The sequence below is a fragment of the Pipra filicauda genome, unplaced genomic scaffold (assembly GCF_003945595.2).
Source record: "Pipra filicauda isolate LSUMZ 115617 unplaced genomic scaffold, ASM394559v2 scaffold57_size4234018_pilon, whole genome shotgun sequence".
NCBI lineage: Eukaryota > Metazoa > Chordata > Aves > Passeriformes > Pipridae > Pipra > Pipra filicauda.
The window spans coordinates 2,053,925-2,079,019 of record NW_024104731.1 but is presented as its reverse complement, the minus strand read 5'-3'; the positions used below and the strand labels follow the sequence as shown (position 1 = coordinate 2,079,019).

At 34.6% G+C, this 25,095-nt stretch overlaps 1 protein-coding gene across 38 annotated transcripts in view; it reads right to left on the bottom strand.

Annotated features, from left to right (window-relative positions):
- The window catches only part of RIMS2 (regulating synaptic membrane exocytosis 2), a 458,893-nt gene that overhangs the window by 294,577 nt on the left and 139,221 nt on the right, over nt 1-25,095 (bottom strand). For 7 of the 38 annotated variants that reach the window (XM_039387631.1, XM_039387641.1, XM_027717663.2 and 4 more), the window contains exon 1: nt 18,301-18,843. The exons of 26 other annotated variants lie outside the window; for them this stretch is intronic. In XM_039387631.1, the coding sequence (XP_039243565.1) occupies nt 18,301-18,422 (122 nt within the window). In that variant the 5' untranslated portion in view covers nt 18,423-18,843. Of the gene's footprint in view, nt 1-18,300; nt 18,845-25,095 lie in introns of those variants that run through there. 5 more of the 38 variants (XM_027717664.2, XM_039387633.1, XM_039387642.1 and 2 more) reach the window with 2 other exon arrangements.

Here is a 25,095-nt window from a genome sequence, read left to right as displayed (position 1 = left end):
TCTCAGTTCTTTCTCTTTTCTCACATATAAGATTTAATTACAATAACCATAATAACTTAACACAATAACCATAATGATGATAATAAGTCACACTCTGCTGAGAAGGTGACATTTTTTGCACTTCACTTATCCACAGAGAGGCTTCTTCCTAAACCAAAACCATGAGAAAGAGCCAACTGATTCTTCCCTGCCTCTTTTACCCCCTTTCATTACATCCATCATGTTGACTATACTGACTGAACTGTTCTGAAGCCAGCTGGACACCATTAAACCAATTCCACAGTATATTGTGTTGGAAGATCTGCTTTATTACTTTCCTCTAAAACCTGTAAGTGATTATTTCTGTCAGGATTTAAGCATCTTACAGCTACAGTACTGTACAAGACTACAATAAATACAGTAGTGCTTGGTAAGCTTATACAATAATAATCTACTAATTTATTAAGTAATTAGTAATCTATTTGTAGATGACAAAGCAATAATAAAATGGTTTTTGATCATCATCTTTATTATGATGATGATTAAAATACTTTTATTCAAAATAGAGAGTAGCATGGAAATTTTTCACTTTACTTATGTTTACAATTAAATGTTCTCAGAGTGTTTTAAACAATATATCGAAATATAGTTTCTTTCTAATCTAGAAACTAAGTTTCTAAGTGAAAATAGAGAACATCGATTCTTTTAAGTGAAAGGAATAAAAGCAAGGTGCAACTGTCTGTCCCACCCTCTAATAAACAATACCATAAAATCAGAAAATAGTAGCTGACTATGCTAAGGGTGAAGAGTCAAAGATGAGAACACAAGATAATCTTGCTTCCTCGCAAGAACTTGGGTATGGGAACAAGGACAATTGCTTCCTAAGTAAGTAGTGCATGCCATGGGATAAAAAACACAAAGTTAATCATTAACCATTCTTATATAGCAAATTAGAAGATTTAGCAATCTGAGAATTCAACTCAGTATGTTTCTAAGCAGTGTATGGGATACCTAAGTAAACAAATAGATGGTCCTCCTCTGAGACTGCACCAAATTCCTGGCCACATCACCAGCAGAGAAAATTCCTTGGAGGTTTTGGCATTTTTGGTATGCATTCTCATTACCTCATCTCCTGCTTACTCTAATTCAATGGCATCTCTGACTGGGGCATCCCCCACCTCCCAGGTGCCTCCAGGAAGTAGTGACCACTACCTGGAGTGCTCTGCTTGGTGTCTCTGTGATCAGCTTTGAGCCTTTGACTATGATCAACCTTCCAGGATGTTCTTATGCTTTTACTAACAGAGGAACAAAAGATCCCTTTTGTTTGACACAGGCTGCAGCTGTGTATTCTCATCACTAAGCTGTTAGGAGTGTTTTATAAGTATTTCTGAGCGAGCATGTCTTTGGTCAGTGTGCCTTGTGCTGGCTTCGGGTCTCTCTGAGTGTCCTCTGCCTCTGAGCACACCTACTGCACCAGAGTTCCTCACCCAGGGATCTCATACAGTGCTACATGTTTTTTAGGTGATAAGACGTTCCAGAACTAGCAGGAATTTCTCAGAAGTGCAAGCAGTATGCAAATTGAGTCATAAAAATGTAGGTGTCCGTGATTTATCAGCTACCTACGTACTTATCCACAGATTTCCATGACCTGTTTAATTTACAAGATGCACGTGGATTTATTTTTCAAAATGTAAGCCAAATATAAAAAAGGGCAATTCTTCTTTAGGACAGTCATAAATTTGTGTTAATTATTAAATATATTTTTAAATATATCTCTCTGTGTGTGTATGTGTACTCTGAAAAATATCCTTGATGTTTTTACAATAATTTATAGTCTAACATTGCATCTCTGGATGACTGAACAGAAAACTTATCCGGAACCAGACAGTCTGACATTGCAGTTGGATATTTGTCCTGAAGCATTTGTTGAAGTATGCTTTTTACTTGAGTGAATTAATTGTGATTGTCTCTGTACAGTATTTCAGAGCTATTCAATTAAATTTTATGTGGCTTCTACTTTACAAAAAAAAAAAAAGAAATTTCTGGAGACTGTAGCACAAGAAATGAAGTTAAAACAGAAATAAACAGATAATGATAAATCTAATTTTAATTTTAAACGCTTATATTACATTTTTCTCCTGTGGCTATTCTTTAAACACAATCAGAATCAATGCAATCATCTTATTAGACAAATAAATCTGACAAGCATTGCTTATTACTTTTAATGAATTAGTATTATTTTTTTTTTCTTTCAGTGCACACATTAAATTAATATTCTGGAAAACGTGACTATGTTTTGTGCTGATTCTTTTTCGTTTCAGTGGTTTGGTTGCAACAGCTGCTGTTGAGAGCTCTAAGGGAAGCAAAGGTAGGCAGTACTGTAGCTATCATCAGGCTGTCATGGATGTAAAACACATTTAAGTGAAATTCAATAAGCTGAAATAGATTATTTTTAAAGGTACCCTCTTTGGGAATATGATGATTTTTTATGAGTCTGCAATACTTTCTGAGAATTTTTTGTGTAAGATTATATTTAAAGTTTTCAGTTTAGAAATCAATCTCTGCAAAGTGCAGGAACTTGAATGGTGTTAAACAGTGAAGGTGTTTGAAAAAATAACTCTGAGAGCAGTATATTGATATGTAGTATGGTTGGAAATAAGCTGCTTCTATGGCAAATGATACAGTACAGAGCACATTTTTTGCAAACCACATTAAATTATTTTTGCAGTGAATCATCTGACAAATTTGCTTTCTGAAAAATTCCACTGCTGTCAAAGCACACAAAGATAAGCGAACATCACTGCAGGCTTGGACCCCCCATTAATAGAGGGTTCAAAGATATTTTTTTGTATTTCAATAGATTTATTTGAGTAGCCTCAATCAGCATTTTACTTTTTGCAGACTCAGGCTGTGGTGATATGACTTTCATTAATCTTATATTACATATTTAATTTAACTTTTATTTAAAAAAAATTGTATGTTTATTCTGTAAGAAGCACTGCTGCTCCTGTCAACAACCATAGTCGCTAGATTAAAGAATAAGATTTTTTTTTAATAGACATTACATATCAACTACTAAGGAAAAGAAAAGGATAGGATTTCTCTAACACACTATTTGAGACATGATTTCTTTTCTGTATATGAATCTTAGAATCTAAGTAGAAGGAACTGCCTTTGCCTAAGGAAAAAATAAAGAAATTATTAATGTTATAAAAAATTATTTATTCTTTAGCAACTTCTCTTTTCTTTAGAATTTTTATCATCATTAAATATTTCTATACATTACAGTGCCAAAATAACTACTCAAATCCCTGTAACAAGGATACACCGACCTCATTTAGACAACTGATTCAAAATCTTGGTGCATCTAATAATCATATTCACATGAGGTAATTAATATTTGTCTCACACTGCTTTTCTCAGAATACTCTTAGTTTCATTATAATTACCATTAACTGGTTAATTATCTTCAGCATGTAAAATGCTAGGCAGCAATGTGAGCCAGGAGCATGAAGTAGGGATCTAGGCAACAAGGAAATTTTCAGGGAATAGCAATTGCATCCTTTGCACTCACATCCCTCTGTAAACGCTAGCTCCCCAAAACAATGAAGCTACTACTACCTCACCTCTTCTGGTCAGCAATACACTTAAATTAATGTAGCTGCCTAAAACACGTCAGGTGGTTCTGCTCTAAAATGATGTCTCTCCACTGATTTCACAGGAGGCCTATAATGCTTCCAATCAGCATGTGAAGTCAGGTGAGACAAAAGTCTCATTTCCTTCTTGGTGTCTGATACCAGACTCTTAAGTGCAGTGTTAGCTCTTGAAGTATTCCTTCTAGAATTTGAGCTTTCAATAGAAGCTCCATTTCATGTGTTAGTAAATACACTGTCTGACTCATAAAGTTTACATAACTGCAAATTATTTTAGCAATGCAAAGGGTAAGACCGTTCTGCTGAAAACTCAGAAACTGCAGGTAAGTGCATCAAGCATTAAGAATGCCTCTAGAACCTATACACTCTGTCCCTGGATTTTTTTCCTATTTTTTTATATAGATGTTTGATTTCTGAATTAAGTTGTGTAAAGAAAGACTAAACATATAATTGGAATTTAAGCAAACGAAACTTCTGATGATGTTTTAACTACAAACTTCTCATGTCAGGTGACAGCTGCCTCTTTGAAAGAAAGGATATTGGATCAATGCTAGGTCAAATAATTTTTAACCTCATGGGAAGAAACACATATTTCATCCCCAATATTATTCCTTAAAGAATCCTCCAATCAAATAATTTACTCTATAAGATCTTGTGTAAAAGGTGACATACAAACACAACCTACATGTTTTTCTGAAAACAAGGTCTTTCTTGTCAAAGGGATAATTTAGATAAAGTATAATTAAAATTAATTCATTTTAGTGTCAGTTCTTTGACTTGCCTTGCATTAGACTGAGAGATAGAACTAGCAAAACATAATAGAAGTGATGCTCACATGATGCAGAAAACAACAGAAATAGTAGTAGCAGTATTTTCTCTATTAATAATGTGATTTAGTCCACGAGTTTTAATTAGGCATTCATGTATTGTAAAAAATAATTCGTAGTTGATCTTAATGAAGTATAAACTTTGCAAGATAGTACTTAAATCTCAGCTGTTAGTACACTATACTGCAGTGCCAGACAATGAAAATAATCAAAAATGCCTCTCTTTTCTAAATTCACCTGAAAGTGAATGGCAGAAATAGAACACAGCTGGAGATGGAAAACATTAGATTATCTAGTTTCCATGACAATGAAGGATCTTTCCCCACAGTACATTTTCTAAAGTTTTCTCAATCTAAATTCAGAATTTTTTTGGTTTTTAGAGGCTTATACCATTTCCTATGGGATTAGTTTTATAACGTGATAGGTTAAGAAATTTGCACTGGCATTCAGTTGGAGCCTTGCACTCATTAAACCACGCCTCACAGTTGTTTGGGTTTTTTTAAATCTCCTAAATTTTTTCTTCTTGCTGTTTAAGTAATCGATACATATATATGCTGCTAATCTGTCTCCTTTCAATGCTAGCTAACCAAGCTGGACATATTCCCAGATTTGCTAAAAATGTATGTCCAGAATTATCCACAGTGATCCAAGTATCAACACCTCAGAGATGTGCAGCATGTTCCCTCTTGTATTTAACAGTTGGAAATATTGCACAAAACCTAAGACAGTCTTCAAAACTTTTTATCTAGCTGATAACCCCCCAGTCATGGTCAGCCCCAACAGGCACCTGTGGGCTTTATGTGGAAAATATTAAGTTTCCATGCTACAAATGATGTTTATCTAAAGTTCATTGCTATTTTCTAAAAGTCTATTTTATCTCAAGCTCAGTTTCTGAGTGATATACAATCAACACATATTAATCACTAAGAGTTCAAATATAAAGCTCCTTTTTCCAGCTAGTTCAATAGAAGCCAAAATTCTTATCAACATATAGAAAGATGGTTTACAGAAGAATATATGGATGCTTGGGAGAAATACGGAGGGATTTTGTGGCAAAATGTATACCTATTTATTGTACTAGATTTACTGAGGACAGCAACATTTAGGCCACGTTGGATGGGGCACTGAGTAAACTGGTCTAGTGGCAGGTGTCCCTGCCTGTGGCAGGGGGGATTGGAACAAGGTGATCTTTAAGGTCCCTTCCAACCCAAGCCATCCTATCATTATATAACAATAGATATTGAATCCTCTTTTAACAAATAAATCATTTCTGAATATATAACTTAAAATAATTAAACCACCAGAGTAAAAAAAACTCAATTGACTAATCAAGATCCCTAACGATTAATGGAAAACAACATTAGCCAGTTGTAGTCTTTTTTAGTTAGATCATATATAGCTATATAGATCATATATCTACAAAGACACTGGAAAAAGTTATACAAGTACATTATTCCTTGTACTGTTTGTACAGAGTTTAAAAAAAATGAGTCTCAATATGTACATATTCAAAAGATAATTTTATAGAATTAGATATCCTTCAGGATAGACAAATCTAACTTTCTCAAGAGAATGTTAGGAATACTTGAGATTGTTCTCCTTAATACAAGCAACAAAGTTAAATTTTCTCCCTCAAAAGAGAAAAAAATTACAGTAACTCTAGAACCATAATTAACCCATGTTAATATATGGATAGTGAATAAACGTACTATGATTACTGGTTAAATATTCAAACTGTCTTATTTATTATACATGATTATATACCACAAATAAAATGCAGCAGCCCAGCAGCAGAAAGTACAGCTAATCAGCACAAAGTATATCACAGACAGAAAATGTAATCATGTGAAATGGAGCCTATGCTTTCACTGCAGAATTGATACAGACTTCTGCTGTACTGACAATATCCTCCAGCACAGCAGCTCTCAGAAACCTCTTTTTCAAGTTCAGTAATGCTTCTAAATTGGGTTTCCTGAAATGTTTTGAGTACAGGCAGAGTCCGGGTCTATACGCAAAGGTCCCTACTATGACTGTTTCCTTTTTATATAGACATATATAGGTACATAAACATAAAAGCAGTTTCATACTGGCCTTACTCAATTTGCAATCATTATAAAGGGCATTCAAATTAGCTATTGTAGCATTTATTCAGCATAGCCAGTTCAGTCTTTGCTAAAGTATGCTCTAAAAATACACTGCATAGAAGTAATTAAGTACAAAGTCTGTCCAAATAAAATAAAATTTTCTTTCTAGATCTGCTCAGTACATAGACTAATTCAGTACAGTGCTGATAAAAAAATCTGAAATTATTTTATTGGTCTGAGAACATGTTCCTTTCTCTTGGGTTTGATTACGTAACTTAAAGTAGTGCATTCTCCTCTGGAAAATTAAAAAAAAAAACACCCATGGCCATTAGTGCAAAATCATTTGGAAATCTGAAACAAAGATAAGGTATTTGGTTTTAGCTAGTGATATGAGCAAGAAAAGACGTGTTTTTATGCAACAGATTGAGATTCAACCCCATATAAAGTAACAAGGAAGGAAATTAGTTTGTGCAATGTCTTATTTAGGTACAGGGATATAATGAAATATTCCACTCTATTGCCATAGTTTAAATTTTGCATTGCATGGGGGATACATGACATACGAGTTATTAAAATATTCTACTATTTTGCAACATTTTTTCTCTTAAGCTGGAGAAGGGAAATAGTACAGATAAGCAAGAAGTAGAAATAACTGCAACTCAGTGAATAGGTCTATAACGTCTATATGGTAAACTCCATTTCTCATCTTACCCACAGGCTGTTGCACTCCTTAGATTTCAGTGGACTTTTTCCACACATTTTCATATGAGTTAACATTATTTTCTGGAGACAAAACCATATCACATCAATAACACATCACTTCAAATTTGGAATTGTTATAATGAAATTCCCAGAGTTTAAGTAAGGCTGATGTATTGCAAAAGACCTATTGAAAGATATATTTTTCTTTCTTCTCTTTAGTTAACTCATCTCACTTCAGCTGAAGCAGCAGCAGATTTAAGATTAGTTCTCAATCTGATCTAAACTCTTGTTTCAATATTGACTTACTCCAATCAAAGGTGAATATAGGCAACAGACTTTTCTCTTTATGACACAAGTACAGTTCAGATATCACCCATATATGATCAAAATGAAATACAGACTAATGTATCTTGCATAGTTTCCATTAAAAAAAAAATTAATCATTGAGACAGCATTTAGACACCAGTGTTTATTTAAAAATTTTCCCAACTAAAGGTAAGTAGGAAATGCGTTTATGTCTATATTCATCCTTTAACTCCAAAATACAAACTTACTCATAGCTGATTACGTCAACAGACCAAAATCCAGTAAAAATCCCTTTGCATTAGTTGCATGGAAGTACTCCAACAATAAAATCCACAAAAAGTGCAGATCTGTAGTTTTTTCTCCAGTTTACTACCAGAAGGCCACACAACACCCCCTGCAGAATTAACGGAGTTTTTTGTCTGTGCTTGACAGGAAAACAGGGTATTTCTGTACACTACTGCAATCTTGTGAGATAGTCTGAGTCATGTGTGGCTACCCAATTTTTTAGTATCTCCATTACAATTTATATTATACAGTATATTAGATAATATTTATTATATTAGGATATGTGTAATATATGTAATTTATTAAATTTTTGTATCATATTGTCATTGTCATTAGGGACATGGTTTAGTGTTGGACTTGGCAGTGGTGGATTAACAGTTGCACTTGATGATCTTAAAGGTCTTTTCCAACCTAAACCGTTCTATGATTCTACAACTATCAAACATGCTTACTGCACATCCTCACACTTGTTAAGAATTTCTTTGCAAATACAAACACATTTTCTTTCTTTGTATATGAATACATAATTGAGAAATTATGTTCAGTACTTATATTAAGACTAAAAACTTCTGAAAGAACTATCTCACTGCAGTGAGGACACATCAGCAGTGTGGTTGGGAGTATGTAAGGAAACAATCCAGTTAGTAATATGAAGCAATTTGCAGCTGGTATGACAAAGGGTGCAAGTAAGGACAAGGCACAAAATCCTTGTGTATCTCTAAGATATTTAAGTTACTCTGCCCCATGTCCTAATATCTAGAGATGAAACCTAAATTCCCAAAAGATTTGTACTTTAACCTATGTATACTTACAAACCCAAGATAATGAAGACCTTTGCAAATATTTATAAATTAAAATTCGTAAACTCCCATGAGGTATTAAATGTGACATATGTCCCATAAAACTCCAGCTGTGAAGTTTACATGATTTTCCTGGCACTACAGAGATGTTGACAGTGGTAGGTGTAGAATTCAAATCTCTGTACCCACTCACTTCTTTGACTGAACAATACTGTACTTCTTCTCATGCTTTATTCTAAAATAAGAGATTTGAATTACTGTTGCAGGTAGTCCTTATACACCCTGATTATTCTGTGCCCTACAAAGGAGCAACTTTAACATTAAAGATATGTTAAGCACAAGCAAGATTTTGTGCACATAAATTATTTGAATTGCTCTGTTTTTAATATTGTAATTCTTCTGCGTTTTGAAATCTTTTCTGTCCTCCCTGACACTTTTCAAAAACTTCCAAAAGTATGACAGTTAGATGAAGCACGTCCTACTGGAAGAGTTCTTGAGAACAGGGCACTTACAAGCTTTTATTGTAGGTTATTTGAATAATGATCAAACAATGTTAGAGTCATTGTGGTACAGAAGAACTATAAAAATTGAATCTTCCCTAAAACACTCATTGTTCTTGTAATTTTACAGCAGAACAATGTTACCATTAGCAGTGAAAAAAATTAAGTCCTTAAGTGAATGAAACATTGACTACCCCTGAGGTCCTCACATCCATGCAAAATGCATTTGTTCTGAGTGCAGTCCGAAGACACAGGAGCAACAGCCTAAAATATAACACTAGGAAAATCAAAAAGTGTAAAGAGAAACAGAGGTGTATAGAAGTGGAGAGGGTAAGCAGGGAGGAGAGATTTTAAACTTCCTGTTTCAGCCAAAAATTTTAATATTATTTTAGTTATGTGCATATATTTATACTTGAAAACATATTTTGTTGGACCAAACAATAAATCAATACTGGATTTGGAGTGTCAAGTCTTCCTGAAATTCTGAGGTTCCATCTTTTAGTAATGTTTTATTCTTCATCTCCTTAAATCACTTTAAAAATATTTTGAATGTCTTACATAGAGAAAAAAATACTAAAACTTGCAAGAAATAATCTAATTTCATTATTCTTCTGCTTATTTAATATTGAAATGTGTTGTTATTTACTGACAATAATACATAATACATACACGTACATAATACGTGTCAAAATGTCTAATCTTTGGTGCACAATAGTTAAACCACATACAAAATTTTGTGGTTTAGGCCATTTCTTTGTGACTTTATATACCATTTTATAGGTTAATAGGGAAACTATCTTAAATCAATTATAATTTCATTACCTTGCTTGTCAACTTAGTTTTATACACCTTTTAACAATTACAGGTTACTGCTCCTATTATGATATATGTGGCTATTACTATCTAAGAGACAAGGGCTAAAAACTTATTTATTCGAAATATTGGTGAAGTTTCATGATAAAAAATTGTCTTGAATACGAGAAGATGGGGATTTGGAAGTACATCTTAATCAGAAAGATAACTCAGAAATTGCAGGGAGGATAAAGTCTATTAATCAAGATGTATTTCATTCTTTTAAATAAAGACACCATACAACTTCACTCTGAATTACAAGATATCTAACTCATTTCTTATTATTAAACAAATACAATTAATGTTTCAGCATTTCAATCTGTAATCCCTGTCAAACTTAGACAGCTTTGAGATAAATTTTTTCCGATACACAACTTTTTTATTTCATTTGTCTATCTCATAACTATTCCTTGTAAGGTTAAAAAAAAAAAAAAACATGACAGGGGGAACCCAAAAAACAACTTTCAGAAAGCTGTCTTTTCCTTCCTATTGCAAAGCACATGCTGAAGTGAAGCCAAGGACTTGAAATACTTCCAAATTCTGCTTCAAACCTTTTATCTCAGGGTAAAGCTAAAATGATGCTGTTACCTTCAAAACTCATCTTGAATTTCCCAGTTTTTCAGAGGCCAATATTATATTTTTTAATTCCTTTTACAGAACCCTGTAAATCACCCGAGGCCCAGATAACAATCTTCCTTGAACCATTTCAAAACATAGTGTTTTCTATGACTAAACATTCATTCTGCCTTTATAGTGCAAAATCAAGAGTATATTCCTGAGAAGCCTAAAGGGAGGCTGGGTTCACAGTTAGCAATTGGTAGGGCATCTCCATCACACTTGAAAGGAAAGGAGCTGGGTGACTGCAACACTCCTTCCTTCCATTCTCCCCAACTTAACATGACCTACACAGCCAAATATCCCAATGTTATTTGTGTTATTCTGTCCATCTGTAAGATGTGATAGTAGAGGTTTAAAAAAGATTGTTTTCCGTTTCAGTTGTCTTCCTACTCAGAATTATACTATGCCCAAAAGATCAAAAAGGGAACAAAATAATCAAGAAACATCAGGACCCACACCAACAGAAGTTGTCTTCCTCCATTCCACTGCTTCAGTGAATCAGTATCTGTGGCAGGGACAACAGCAAAACTTCTCTTATCAAGGAACAAAGCAAAGATATATCTTGATTCTGATAAGGAAGGTTCTGCTTTTCAAAGCCCCATGTTTCTACAGTGCAGTCTAATTACTGTTCCTGAACTGGTAAATGAATAGTGTCATTAGTAGGCACATTGTGCCATAAATGTGCATGGGATTACTGACCCAAAAGACAAAGAGCTAAAAAGATAAGGGAGTGTAAAGAAGGTGAGGGACTACCTGAGTGCTGTTAACCACTACTCTGTGCAGTTTTGGGCCCCACAATATAAGAAAGATATTAAGCTCTTAGAGAGCGTCCAATGAAGGGCAATGAAGATGGTGAAGGGCCTGGAGGGGAAGCCCTATGAGGAGCGGCTGAAGTCACTTGGTCTGTTCATCCTGGAGGAGACTGAGGGGAGACCTCATTGCAGTTACAACTTCCCCATGACGGGGAGAGGATGAGCAGGCACTGATCTCTTCTCTGTGGTGACCGGTGACAGGCAATGGCATGAAGTTGTGTCAGGGTAGATTGAAGTAAGATATGAGGAAAAGGTTCTTCACCCAGGTGCTGGTTGGCACTGTAACAGGCTCACCAGGGAAGGTGGTCAGAGCACCAAGCCTGTCTGAGTTCAAGAAGTGTTTGAACAATGTTCTCAGGCACATGGTGTGATTCTTGGGGCTGTCTAAGGCAGGGCCAGGAGCTGGACTTTAACGATCCTTGTGGGTCCCTTCCAACTCAAAATATTCGGTGATTCCATGATTTTTTCACATCCTTGGTAGTGAGTGAAGCAGGACTGGTGAAGACTCTTAGCAGGAACTTTTGACCACACAGGTGGGAAAAATGAAATATTTTCTGAATATGAGTCTGACCAGCTACAAACAGCTGGTCTACCAGTTTAGAGTCTACCAGCTCTAAACAGTCTGGAGTATTGACTTTGTTGAACACCAATATACCAAACTCTCAGTGGAGGTAGTATGGAGCAGGTTTGCTTAGCACTCATGCCAGTTTTACCGGAGTGACAGCACCCTGAAGAAGAGTAAAATGGATATCTGGGGCTAGTTATTATTCCAGTCACCACAGCTCAATCTATCCTCAAATATACCTATTACCTAGTCAAGGGTTGAGACGAGCAACCTTGATTTCTGCATGTTGGAACATGCGGTTTGTATGAAATACTGAGTTCTCCTCGAGTACACAAAATCATAGTTATTTTTTAATATCATGGCCTCTTCCTTCTTATTCCAGAAAAAGAAGATAATATCCACATCTTATGTGAATGATATGTGGAATGACAGGAATTATCTGATTTATTCAAGACTGAAAAGAGATTATTTTTACATGCTCTGATAGGAAATGTTGTATTTGGTAACTCAAGTATAGCTTAGATTTCTGTTGCTCTCACCCAGGTGAGGAAAAAAAAAATCAAGTTTTAAGGCATGTTTAATCATTTCCAAATTTAGGATTATTTAAATTTGTGAATTTAACATACTAGCTGAATTGAGATAAATTATCCATCTCTGATCCATCCTCTTTTCTCTTCCTGGTGGGAGGTTAAGATCATATGCCAGCTAGGATTTTATTGCCATCATCGGATAACAGCAGTTCATGCACAATGAGAATAGAGAGAAACCTGTTATGGCTGCAAATATCCACAGCTCTGTGAGATTCATGGAGGAAGCATATGTCACCTTATTAAATCTGTAGCAACTGAGGTGGAAGTAACAGAAGGTATCTCTCTCCAGAGTTGGAAGAGATGGGAAGAGAAATGGTTCTGTAAGGAAATCTTCTACTTTTCTGTCTCTGAAAATATCTATAACAGAATGTTACAGGAATGGTTTTTCCTAGAAATAGGGACAAAAAACAAACCCAAAACCCAACAGCTGCCAAGACAGGATGGAATACAGAACTTCTTCTCAGAAAGAAATAGCTTTGGGGCAAGTTAGTATGTTCAGTTGCTTCCTCCAATGGAAATGGAAACATGAGAAGATTTGGAAAATCATGCTACTAGTCTCACTTTGTCCCACAGAAGCAAGTCTGCAGAGAAGCAAGAGTTAGATACACTTACATGAGGCCTGAAGAGCACATAGAGTGCTCTATGAGGGACATATACCAAAGGTGCAGAAAAGACCAAATGCACAGCTGTCTGAGTTTCCCTTTGCCCATTATATACAACTTGCTGTCCCAGATGCCAATCTTTCCCTTGTTTTTATGGAAGTTTATATTATACATATATATGTGTGTGTGTGTGTGTGCACATAGGGATTCACCTGAATATATTCACCTGACTTATGCCTCTAATTTTAGGAAGAAAAAAATATAGAGGATCATCTGACATGTACAACCTCTCTGAAGTAATATAGAGATCTAGGACTGGAATGAGCTTAGTTCTGAAATTCTGATTGGGTCTGAGGCAAGACACAAACAGTTAAGAAGAAAGGGAGGAAATAGCTTTGCTATGCCTTTAAGTCATTAAGGGAAAAATACAAAGTAGGAACACAAACAAAATTTCTGGATTTTTTTACCAACATTGCATGGTTTTTAATGAGAAAGCGGGATACTCACTAAAGCAGGATACTATGAAACTAGTATGGAGGTAAAAAGGAGTAGGCATGAAAATCCCAACAAACCTAATTTTAAAAGGTAGCTATAAATGAGCTAGTTTTTGAAACTCAGGAGAGGCAGTTTCAGTTATTATTCAGTTTTGCATGACAGAATATGGACAATATACTCCCAGTTCTAACATCATTATGGTGTTTTCTCCTTGGCTACTAGGCTAGTAATATTTGAAAATGCAACATTCTCTTAGAATATTAGCAAACCTCTTGCTTTGTTGAACCAATACAGAGTCAGAAAAAAAACCTTCTCAAATCTATTCTACAGAAATATCTTGATAAAATTTTTTTCCAACAAAGAACAGATTATCTTTTTCCTTCAATGTCAAAGTAATCATTACTTGCACCATGAAAAACAACAATTGCCTGTGCCAGTAATTCTTGATATCATGTGATGGCTTCATTATAAAATGGAGCGTTAGTAAATAGCTACTAGGTATATTTAGAAAAGAAAGCAGAAAATTAAATAATTAAAATAAATCATATGTTTCTGCTAAAATTATATTTTCAGTGTATATATCTGGTTTCACAAACAGGCTCTGGGTATTCTAGTAACCTGCTGAAAATCAGTGTATTTATATACAAGACACTTACCAAGGAATTAAAAACATAAAAATTTTTAAGAGACTTTAAAAATACTGGGGTTTAATTTAATGAAAGAAAGTACAATTTGTTTTTTTTTAACTAAGTGTGTCTAATTTCAAAATGTGGACAATTCCTAAGTCTCTGTTATACATAGAATTCTTGAAGAACCTTTGTACTGTTTTTGGGCTGAATATATCAGTTATCTTATGCCCCTGTGTGGCCATCCTAAACAACAAACTCTCTTTCACATAGCTATAACAAAAAAAGTAGCAATACGTTATGTGAGAAACCAAGTTTAGGTAAATCCACTGTTTTTCATTCTCTGAGAAAAGCTTTTAATATATACTGCAATGGCAAAATTGGACTGATACTCCTCTGTACAGTTTTATCAATTTTCGTTACAAAAGATACTTGCCATTATGCAGTGATGTGTTAATCTGAATATTGCCCAAAGCAATTGCGACTTCTCAAAGCATGCTGCTACAAATAGAGCATCTGACAGCACAGTATTTGTACACTAAACACTAAATGAAGAATGGCAATCAGAAAATCCAGCTTATCTCATTACTAAAGGTTTTTAAAACATTTTTAAACTATATTTCATAGTCTTTTGTTATTTGAAAGAAAAGTATGTCACTGAAAGTTATCAGACAATTTTAGACTTCAAAAAGCTGAAGCTCCTTTAGATGTTGCTTTGAAACTCGGATATAATGTAAGCATATACTGTGTTTTCAGAAAAGGTCTCCTGATTTCTTTTCCCAGACACATGAAAAATTTATTCCACTAACTAGCTATTTGCCAAATGCTAGGAATGAAAAACAGTTCTTATGTCTTCTCAACATGAGGTAATTCTAAGCATTTTTCAAAAGAAAGTAACTTATGACACAGGAAATAGCACCACAGTCACCAACACAGGTGAAATACAATTTTGAGGTAAAATCATAGCTCTTACTGCTTCAGCTGGCTGGAGCTGAAATGTCAGAAAGAACTGTGTAAGAACAAGAGGGAGGCCCAGTAAAGCAGTTCTCTCTTTTACACTCTCAACAGTATCTTACAGGACAGTGCTGCCCTATACCCGGCAAAAGAACTCAAGTGCAATATTCCTCCAACAGAAGCTGTTTGGAGAGGATAACTAAACCCATTTAAATGGTAAAATCAATCTAATTCACAAGGAGCTTAATATTATTTGGATCCTCCCACATCAGCTACTGCAATGAAAAAACTATGCAAATAAGAACCCGACTCATATATGGTTTCTATGGGAAATTATGAAAAACAGTTTAATTCCTGACAATGTTTGGTATAATATCAGAAAGTGAAGCCCAAGATATCTGTTTTTCCTGCAAGAAAATCTCAGCATATCTAAAACTTTCGGAAGAACTGAAGAACAAGAACTCCAAGAACAGACGATGTGAAAATTAGGAGGAATGTATATTCAGTTACAGTTATATGTATACTTCCTCATTTCCTATGACTTTCTGTTTTACATTCCATTATTACTGTACTATTTGTATCCATTAACCTGTTTTCTTCACATTATTACTTTGTGTAAGCAGCAGTTAATCATTCCATGTGTAATGTCAGCTGTTATCTTTCTGGACTATGACTTGTACCTTTTAGATATAAAAACAGAAAAAAAAAAAAACCTTAAAAAAAAAAAATGTCTTTTTAGTCTGACAAAATATAGAACTTTGAAGACCAAAGAGACAGACTGCATTATACCTCATCAAAGCAGAATCTCTTCCATGCTGTAGGTATTTATGTTTTCTTTACCACAGTTCTGAAACATCAACTCTTAACGCATGAACAATTAGTTTTTAGCAAGTGCATTAGATTAATTGTGCAAAACTTTAAGAGAAAAATCTAACTATAATATACAGGACATTGATTTAATTACAAAAATACAACAGATTTTTTTTAAATCAGTAAGACAATGAAAAGACTAGCTTCTGAAATAAATGCAAGCGAGACTTTTTAGTGACTACTTAATAGATGACTCCTTCAAAATCCTTTTATCAAGCTCAAATTTAAAATACTGTTACTTATTCAGAAGAGGGAATCTTTTTACTCAATAACTTAAAAAACTTTCACCTAACTTTAGTGTCAGAAGACAGAGAAAGCATGTCTTAGTCTTTCCCAATTACTGCTGCATATTGTTAAAAATTGCACAGTTTTCTTGAGGCTGAAAGCATTGATACCTAGAAAAACACTATATTGCTCCTTATAACAACAGAACTATTCTCATCCTAAATAAGACACCCCATACTAAGTAGGAGGCTCAATTTCCTAACAATCCTTTCTTGTTTGCCAGTCTCCTAGGATAAATATACTTCTAATCTCAGGCACATCAAATGCAATAAAACAGTTCTCTAATGTCTTTGGATTTGAAGCTGCAGCTTTTGCCCGAGTCTACAAGCAAAATACACACCGAAAAGCACGATGCACATCTACCTGTAAAATAATTAACAAAAAACATGCACCTTGATCTACAAAAAGCATGCACTTTGATCTGCAAACGCAGATCCAGAGAAGCAGAGAATCAGGACTGGGATGGGAGCTGATTAGAACAGTTGCTAAGGGCTTTGTTGGTTGCTGCAGGCCTGAAACTATGCACTTGGAAATATGCACAGTTGTACAATCACAGCTGATAATACATAAATTATTGCTCCATTTTGTAGAGCTTCAAAGATTTCACAGTACAGCAAAGGGATATAAGAAAAATCTCCTTGAATACAGATTTCATATATATCTAAAATTCATAACAGTAACTATGATTACTAAAGCTACCTCCATAATTTTGCATGCCTAATTAGAAATTCATAAACAAGATAACAAAACTTGAAAACAGTAACATTAAATAAATATTAAAATATTTTTAAAGGAAACATCAGCAGTAAAGGAGGGAATCCTTACCAAAAAAATCTGGGAAATAAAATTATAACAGTTTTCTGAAGTATTAAGTGCAAATATCACTGTATTTAAGAAATAATATCCCATTTAAAAGGGATTTCTCCCACAGATACAGAGATGATTAAAATGCTGGATATAGTCACTGCAATATTACTTCCACTGTTTTTCCAGAATGTTTCCATCAGTGCACTATCTTTATAGAAAACTACAGGATTCTTATTCTCTCTGACCTGCACTCCCACTCTTTCAGATGAAATTATTAATAATTTTTACTGTTAATATTTAACAGAAGTATGAAAAAGTTCTAAACATCAGTACCATATATGTTTACTGAACATATATGCCACAGAATAATGCCACAGAAATGAGGTATTATTAATTCAGTTTACCCCCTCAAAAATACTAAGAAACCAGTTCAATAACTGTCTCACACGGATAAACAACTACTTTGCCCTATCATTTCTAATTCCCACAAAACAACAGCTATTCACAAAAGGATAGCCTACAGAGCTGACTGACCTCCTGCAAAGCGTCCACTGATCAACTATAATTTGACTAGTTAAAAAGATTATTGAAAAGCATCACATGCAGAATCTAAATCTTCTAAAAATAAGGAACTGCTTTCTGCCCCTTTTGCAAAAGGTATGCAGAACTACTAATTTGCATCTTCCAATAAATTACCTATGGTTAAACAGACATCTCTGAGCATTTAATCTTTTCACTGCCATATCCACATAGAAATCATTTTATCTGACAAATTTGTTTATGAATATTTAATATGCTTTAAGGATTACAGCTAATAATGCTAGCTTCTAATGGCAGCTAATGTACTTGGAAGATACATAACCATCTTCAATATTTTATTCTATCTTTGCTGGTTTTATTTCTGCAGACTGAGTTCTCACGTAAATCCTTACATAAAACATAAAAACACTAACAGACTCACTGCTACCATAAAAATGTTAATATCTAGGAGTGCAATTATAAAAGTACCCCACTGAAAAGCATGCAAATAGATTACCATCAGCATAAGAATAGAAATGATAAAGGAAAAATGTTTCATTTCTACTCACCTAGTGTTGTTCAACGTCTGTCCAAAAAGATCATTTTGTAAAATATTTGGAGGGGATGAGAAAACCCCATGAAAATGAGATAAAACAGAATTGCAGACCTGGCGCAGTGTCTCAAATTGCATTTTCTCTCTTTCTTTCTCTTCTATTTTTCTTCACCACCTGTCTTAAAAGTCATCTATTTTGTACACACCATCAAATACAAATATGCCAATCAAGTTCCATATTTCTCCTGATCTCTGTAAAAACTGTGCCTAAATGAGCAGGGGCTGATAGTTAATTGTACAGTCATTATTCTTCTAATTCAGTCGTAGAAGATTTAGTACCCGTGCGGCTTTCTCCCGACTGTAGCAAGAATTCTAAACAGCAGTAAGCTTTTTGGGCATTCCCAGCTGAAGTGTGAAGCTGAGCTGCTTTCATGTACTCTACTCATATTTCTCTAAGCCTATTAAAAACACGCAGTGAATAGATGCTGTCGTCAGGAGTTTCAGCACATCTGGCTGCCAGCAATAAAATCTCAGAAGTAAAAAAAATGAGGACAAGGCATCCTCACACTGTTACTACTGTCTAAGAGGAGGAGGATTTCTGCATCTTCCCCTCCTCCTTCCCTCCCCTGGAAAAATGACTAATATCCGTGACCATGTATGTAGAATTTTTAATTTATTTTTTTATATATAAAGGCAGCTCTAAAGGGCAGAAAGAACACTCTAAAAATATTATTCATATAATAAACATGTAGCACTGAGATTGTAACAATAGATCTTTTGTCTCGTATCTGAAAAGCTATAATATACCTCACATGAGATAACAGGTTTTTCACTGCAAACATTTAAAGGTAATATGAATTCATGGCTGAAGCAAACAGTATACATTCTATACATAACCACTCTGTCAGGTGCTGTACATACAGCAGCAAGGCAATGATTTATTACACAAATTTGAACCGTTACTAAAAGGAGTGGCTGCACTATACATATGCACTGCATTTCAAAATGAGAAGTCTTCAGTGTCTTTTAAAAGTTTATTGCACTGAGTCAGCCATGATAGAACCGAGAAAAATCGATCACTTCTTAGGATGTTCCAAACCTGCCTACTTCCAGGAAAACCCACTATCTTAGGAGCCTGTGTACCAGTACACATAAAGTATAGGATGTCAAAGAGCAAGAAGCAGAACCAGTCGTCTAATGGAACACAGAGATTTTGCAACATAATATGCACTGTAAATACCATTAAATGTACAGAAAATAAGTAGCTCTGACTACAAAACATTTTTCCTTTCTTTTTCTTTCAATGCTTGTGCCAGAGGATGACATTATATAACAGTACAGAATATATTCTATCACTGTCAAATTGAAAAATAACAATTAAAAAGGTTTTCTTTATAATATCTCATTTTCTATCCACAGCTTTTAACATCTTAGCACTAATTACAAAATCTCCAAATAAACCAACATAAAAGGAGGGCCATTATTAAAGCTCTTCCACTGAAAGCAATTTTAATCTCAGATGATGTGGGAATAAGCAACCTTTCAGCTAATTAAAGTGTTATATTTATGTGCTCAGAAGGGAGAAGCCATCCAGGCTTCTTTGGCCAGAAGGATGGCAACTATTTTCAAAAAAAAAAAAAATAAATAGGAACAAATTAATCTCCAGGCCCCTCTAAAAGAGACATATAGGACTCATTACTAACACCTATTTTAATTTTTTTTTAATTGTGAAAATATCACTAATAAAGTTGTTTGCAAATCTCATACGAAACCCTAAAAATTACTAAAAAAACCAGTTTTTAATACCTGTTTTTATGTCTATAGCATACTGTGCATTATGGAAGCATTTGTTTTTGAGTAATGTATTACAATTTGCAGTAAAAAGTACTAGGCTATATGTATGTCAAAGCTGGTAACTGTTGAGATCCTGGAGAAGGAACTGATCAGTACTTATGGTTATCTTGCTATAAATAAAATGAAAAAAATAATACTTGGAGAACACATTACTTATGTTACGGAGAATTCATGTTTGTGATACAAAAAAAATTTGCCTTTACATTTATTCCATCAGAAAAGACAAATTTTTTGTATCTGCTCCAAGAAACAGAGGATCACAAAGGATTCAAGTCATTCCAATCAGCATAATATCCAACACCTAACAGTTCAGAGACAGTGTTGACCATGGAGTAGGTACAAGACCAATACTTGATCATATATTTCAAGTGCATCACCATTTTGTTGTGTGTCGTACAAATGGTCATCACAGCTTAAATGCTCCTGTAGTTGCAGCCAAGTTCTGAAAATTTGACATTCACCCTCCGATGTCTTCATTTTCAGATATTAAAAATGGAAATTGGCCCATACAATCTTCTTTTTTTTTGTAAAATTGTTCTAAAACTACTGACAAAATGGGATACATATCAGAAACTTTTAATTTTTTTATTTAATTTTGGGGTAAGAAATTAAGAATACTGTGCAGATATTCATGCATATAAAACCTTTCATAGGGAAAAAAATAAAAATAAAATTAAATTTAAGGGCAAATACTCCATAGTTGCTACTAGCAGAAAATTCAACTATAATGGCAGGGGGTTTGTGCAAATACACATTTTTTTTTGGCATCTGGAATTTTCATCAAGACTGAATTTCCTCTTGACCAGAAAAGCTGTTTTTTATTATTATATCAAAAAATGAATGGTACAGAAAAAAGTATAATCGCCATTCTTTCCTGACCCTTCTAACACTCTCCAGGAGACCCTTTAGCCAATAGAAAATTCCTTCCTGTATTTAATGTAGACTTCTTACTAAGACCTCTTTTTAGGTATTTGCACCTTTTCCAAAATATAACTGTTTGGCTGAGAAGAATCAAGGAAGTAAAGAGACCTAACAGGAAGAGGCTGGAGCACATGGAATGAAGGAGCACGAGCAGAGCAGGCTCTGCCCACTGAAGTATCCCTCTTTTCAAAACGAGGATGGAACTGACAATCAAAAGAAGAACAATCTTGGATTCAACTCCACTCTAATCTACTGGTTAGTATGTAAGTATAGCCTGATGGAAAAGCAAAAGAAAATGAGTCACTTGAAGTTTGGGGATAATAGTGGGATTTTTTTAAATGTACAGAAAGCCAAAACTCTATGTTTTTTTCATCGAGATACTAAATAAAATTGCACATAAGTACCTGTAATGCAGCACCACTGCTCTTCAATATGCCCTCATCAAAGCATTTAGCTCAATATTGATGATGAAAAAATTTTTACTGTTGAAGCATATTCATTATGAGAAGAAAAAACATCTGAACAAATGATTTCCAGACAGGTAAGTAAACACCAGTGGTCTCACACATTGGATGATGTTATATTATTACAGTTTACAGGACTACTCATTTTGGCTCAGATTAGCAAACTGATGCTCCAAGGTGGGACATGATTTTAAGGGACTAACACAAATTACACTGAAAGATGGACATTTCACTTCACTACTGCAAGTGAAATGCAACGAGACTTTCTTTAGAAGTAAAGTACACGCTCATTTGTATTTCCTTACATCAATGTTCAAAGGTTTATGTTCACAAAAGAAGTTTAGCAACTAAACTAAGGCAAAATCTACAATTGTAAATTTAATCACGTAAGAATCATAGCAGTCATAGAAGCCCATATTCTGAATATCTAATATAGGAAATAATAAAGAGAGGCATAAAGTCCCTACCCAAAAAATATAAAAATACCTAGATCCAGGCTACAGGTAAGCATCAGTCTCTGTCTAAGAACTGGAATAATGAATCCTCTCCTTGAGCTGGTGCCTGAGCATCATTCAAAATGCATTGTTCTTTCTATTACAGGTAGTTTGGCAGGTAGAACAGTGTCAGGGAACATGCAAAACTGAGTCCCAAGATTCTCTTCTAGCTTCCTAAAATATGACCATGAAGCATATCCTCATCAATACCTTCTTGGTTATTCCAAAGGGACTTTGTCTTTGCTGTTGATGTTGTTCTCTCTCCCGTAAAATATTAAATATGGAGAGAACTATTTAATTCACTGAGTTAAACATTAATTGAGAATGGGAAAGTGATACTGATTTTATTCCCTGGTAGTCAGGTCACAGATCTACAATGGAAGATACAGAAGTTCCACCTAAGAGACCAAACCTTGTTACAGATAATACCCACTACCAAAGTATAGTAAAGTAAAAAAAGGTTCATTCACAAGTTTGACCATCAAATACTGTTTTTTCTTTCTTGTGTTTTATTCTGAGTATCTTCCATAATGTCTTTGTTTCTTTGCTCTAATTTTTGAGGCGTTCAATCCATATTCATATAAATCTTTTCAGTGTCCTCCTTCGTTTTTCTCCCATATAGCCATTTAATAGTAATCTTTCTCTCCTTTTAGCCTAAGTTACACATTTTAAGCCAACAATATGAGACTTAGAAACCTGGACAGTCTGTTTATCCATTTTTTGTTCCATATTACCATCTATCACCATGACTAATATGCTTGATGAGACTGGTTAATTCCATAGGGCATAAATATTTAAATAGTTGAATTCTAGCAAGCTGTGTGAAATTCAGCATCATCATAGAAGAAGAAAGACCCAAGTCAGTGCACACAGAGGAAGAGGAGGCAGAACTGAGCCATTACCCATTAACTTTCACAGTAGAAAGACAGTCAGAATATGGTCACTAAATAGCCACACCATTGCCATCTAAAGTTTGACAAAACTATCAAAAGTGATAGGAAAAGGCGTTTAACTTATTGTGATCCACCACCACATCACAGAAGATATAGGATAGAAAAACATGAGACACCATTATTGATTCTAGAGCTCATGGAACTACCTCCCTGTTATATTTAACTCCCTCATTCTTCAGTTTCCATTAGACTTGCTGTTAGTGGTATTCCACGCACAAAGGACTCACAAAAGTTTATCTCCTGTTCCACCAGCAGTAATACAAAGCTATGAAATAATAAGACTTTATCTTAGAATGAGCTTCAAAAAAACAGATAATCATCACAAACCTTGTGGGTATATTATCTCTTAAATATTTTAGGAAACGAAGCTTAAGTGATCTGGTTCAGGTTGCAGGTAAAAATAATGTCAGTGGTCCCCACAAGAAGTGTGAACCCCAAGGCCTTCTCTTACTCGCTGTGTTTAGGATGCTAGAGTTTTGCCGTTCCTAAGTCTGTTGAGCTACATTCCTTGTAGCATCAACTGTTTAGTAGCCTAATTCCAGTGAAATCAGGGATAACACTGCATGCCAACAGTCCCTGGATCAAGGCCCAAAAGCGCAGTTCAACACTGTGCCTCTAGCACGTTTCCAAATACTGGAACTGCTCTGGTGCCAGTGGAAGCAGTCTGTGCACCATTCCTCAGTCACGAAGACACCCAGCAAGTGCAACAACACTCAAAAAGGTTGAGGATGCTCTGATTAATCTACTTACATTGAGAATAAAATACAAAGATAAGCTATGAGTATACCTTTAGATAAAATACAAAGATAAGCTATGAGTATACCTTTGGCACCTTAGAATCTGGATATTCCCCTCTCTGAAAATTCGCAGTGTCATCAATACAGAGGGGAGAAAAGGGAAGCAACTGTCTACTTTTTAATGAAAGACAAAATTAAACTTGACATGTATAGATTCCCAAGAAAGTCAAGGAGTCCAGAGCACATCAGCCCAAAAGGCCAAGCCTTGATGGGAAATTCCAGATCAGCTTTGGACTTTCTAAGCAGAAAAGTGCCAACTGTCCTTAATTAGGTCTGCTGAAGTTCTGTGAGGACACAAAACAACTCATTTCACTGCATCTCATCATGGTGTAAGAAAATTTAAGAAACAATCATGACCCATGGATCAATATGGCTTTAAAACTTTCTAAAATGTGGCAAGGAAGTTAAACATGAGATTTTGCCGGCAAATTTACTAGTTTGCAAAGAATACATTTTACAAATTAAATACTTGGAAACTGAGATTTTATCTTTTTTTGACCAGTTACTGCTTAATTAAATTCTAAATCTATGAAAGGAAACAATGAAGACTTGCGAAATTTAAATGGCAGATGACTTGCTATAAATAATTTTAGCGATAAAAAACTCAGATAACACAATGGTAGGTCTGACTTTGTTCCTTACGCAGATAATATGAAATGTGCCATATGTTCACTTGGGAAATCCTACTGTTAGGCCTGGTGTGAACACATATGGAAACTGGCACTGACCACACAAATTGCGCATTTCAGGATGAGTAAGACAGAGGAAAAAACAAATAAATTGGACAAGGGAAATAGGAAAAATATAACATAAAAACCTTTTGTTATTAATTATGATCGACTATACCACAACAGCACTAATTCTCAAAATGAATCAGTAAGTGTGCCTCAGAACGGGGTATACCTCCCAGTATAATTATTTTTAAGCTATCTTTAACATGAATAACTTTGACTTACTGGTTAATTTCCTTAGCTTAATATAGATATGGCTTCTCAAACCTCTCTGCGGAATTCTCTTTAACATATTAGCTGAAAGGCAATATGGGAAATTTTATTTAAATATGACAAGACATAGAATAGTTGAAAATAATTACATGAAATGTTTAATTTTAATTGTTTCTCTTATCTCTATCCTTCTCATGCTTCTGAATATTACACAATATATACAACTCGCTTGGTCTGCAATAAAACTCCAGTGCCTAGTTCTGCCTTACTTGCTAGATCCGGGTATTTCTAACTATTCCTTGCTTAGGGAAGTCTATGCTTAAAAATAAAGACATTATTGATGTTAGGCAAATTTAGAAGTTGAACTTTGATTGTTTAAACTTA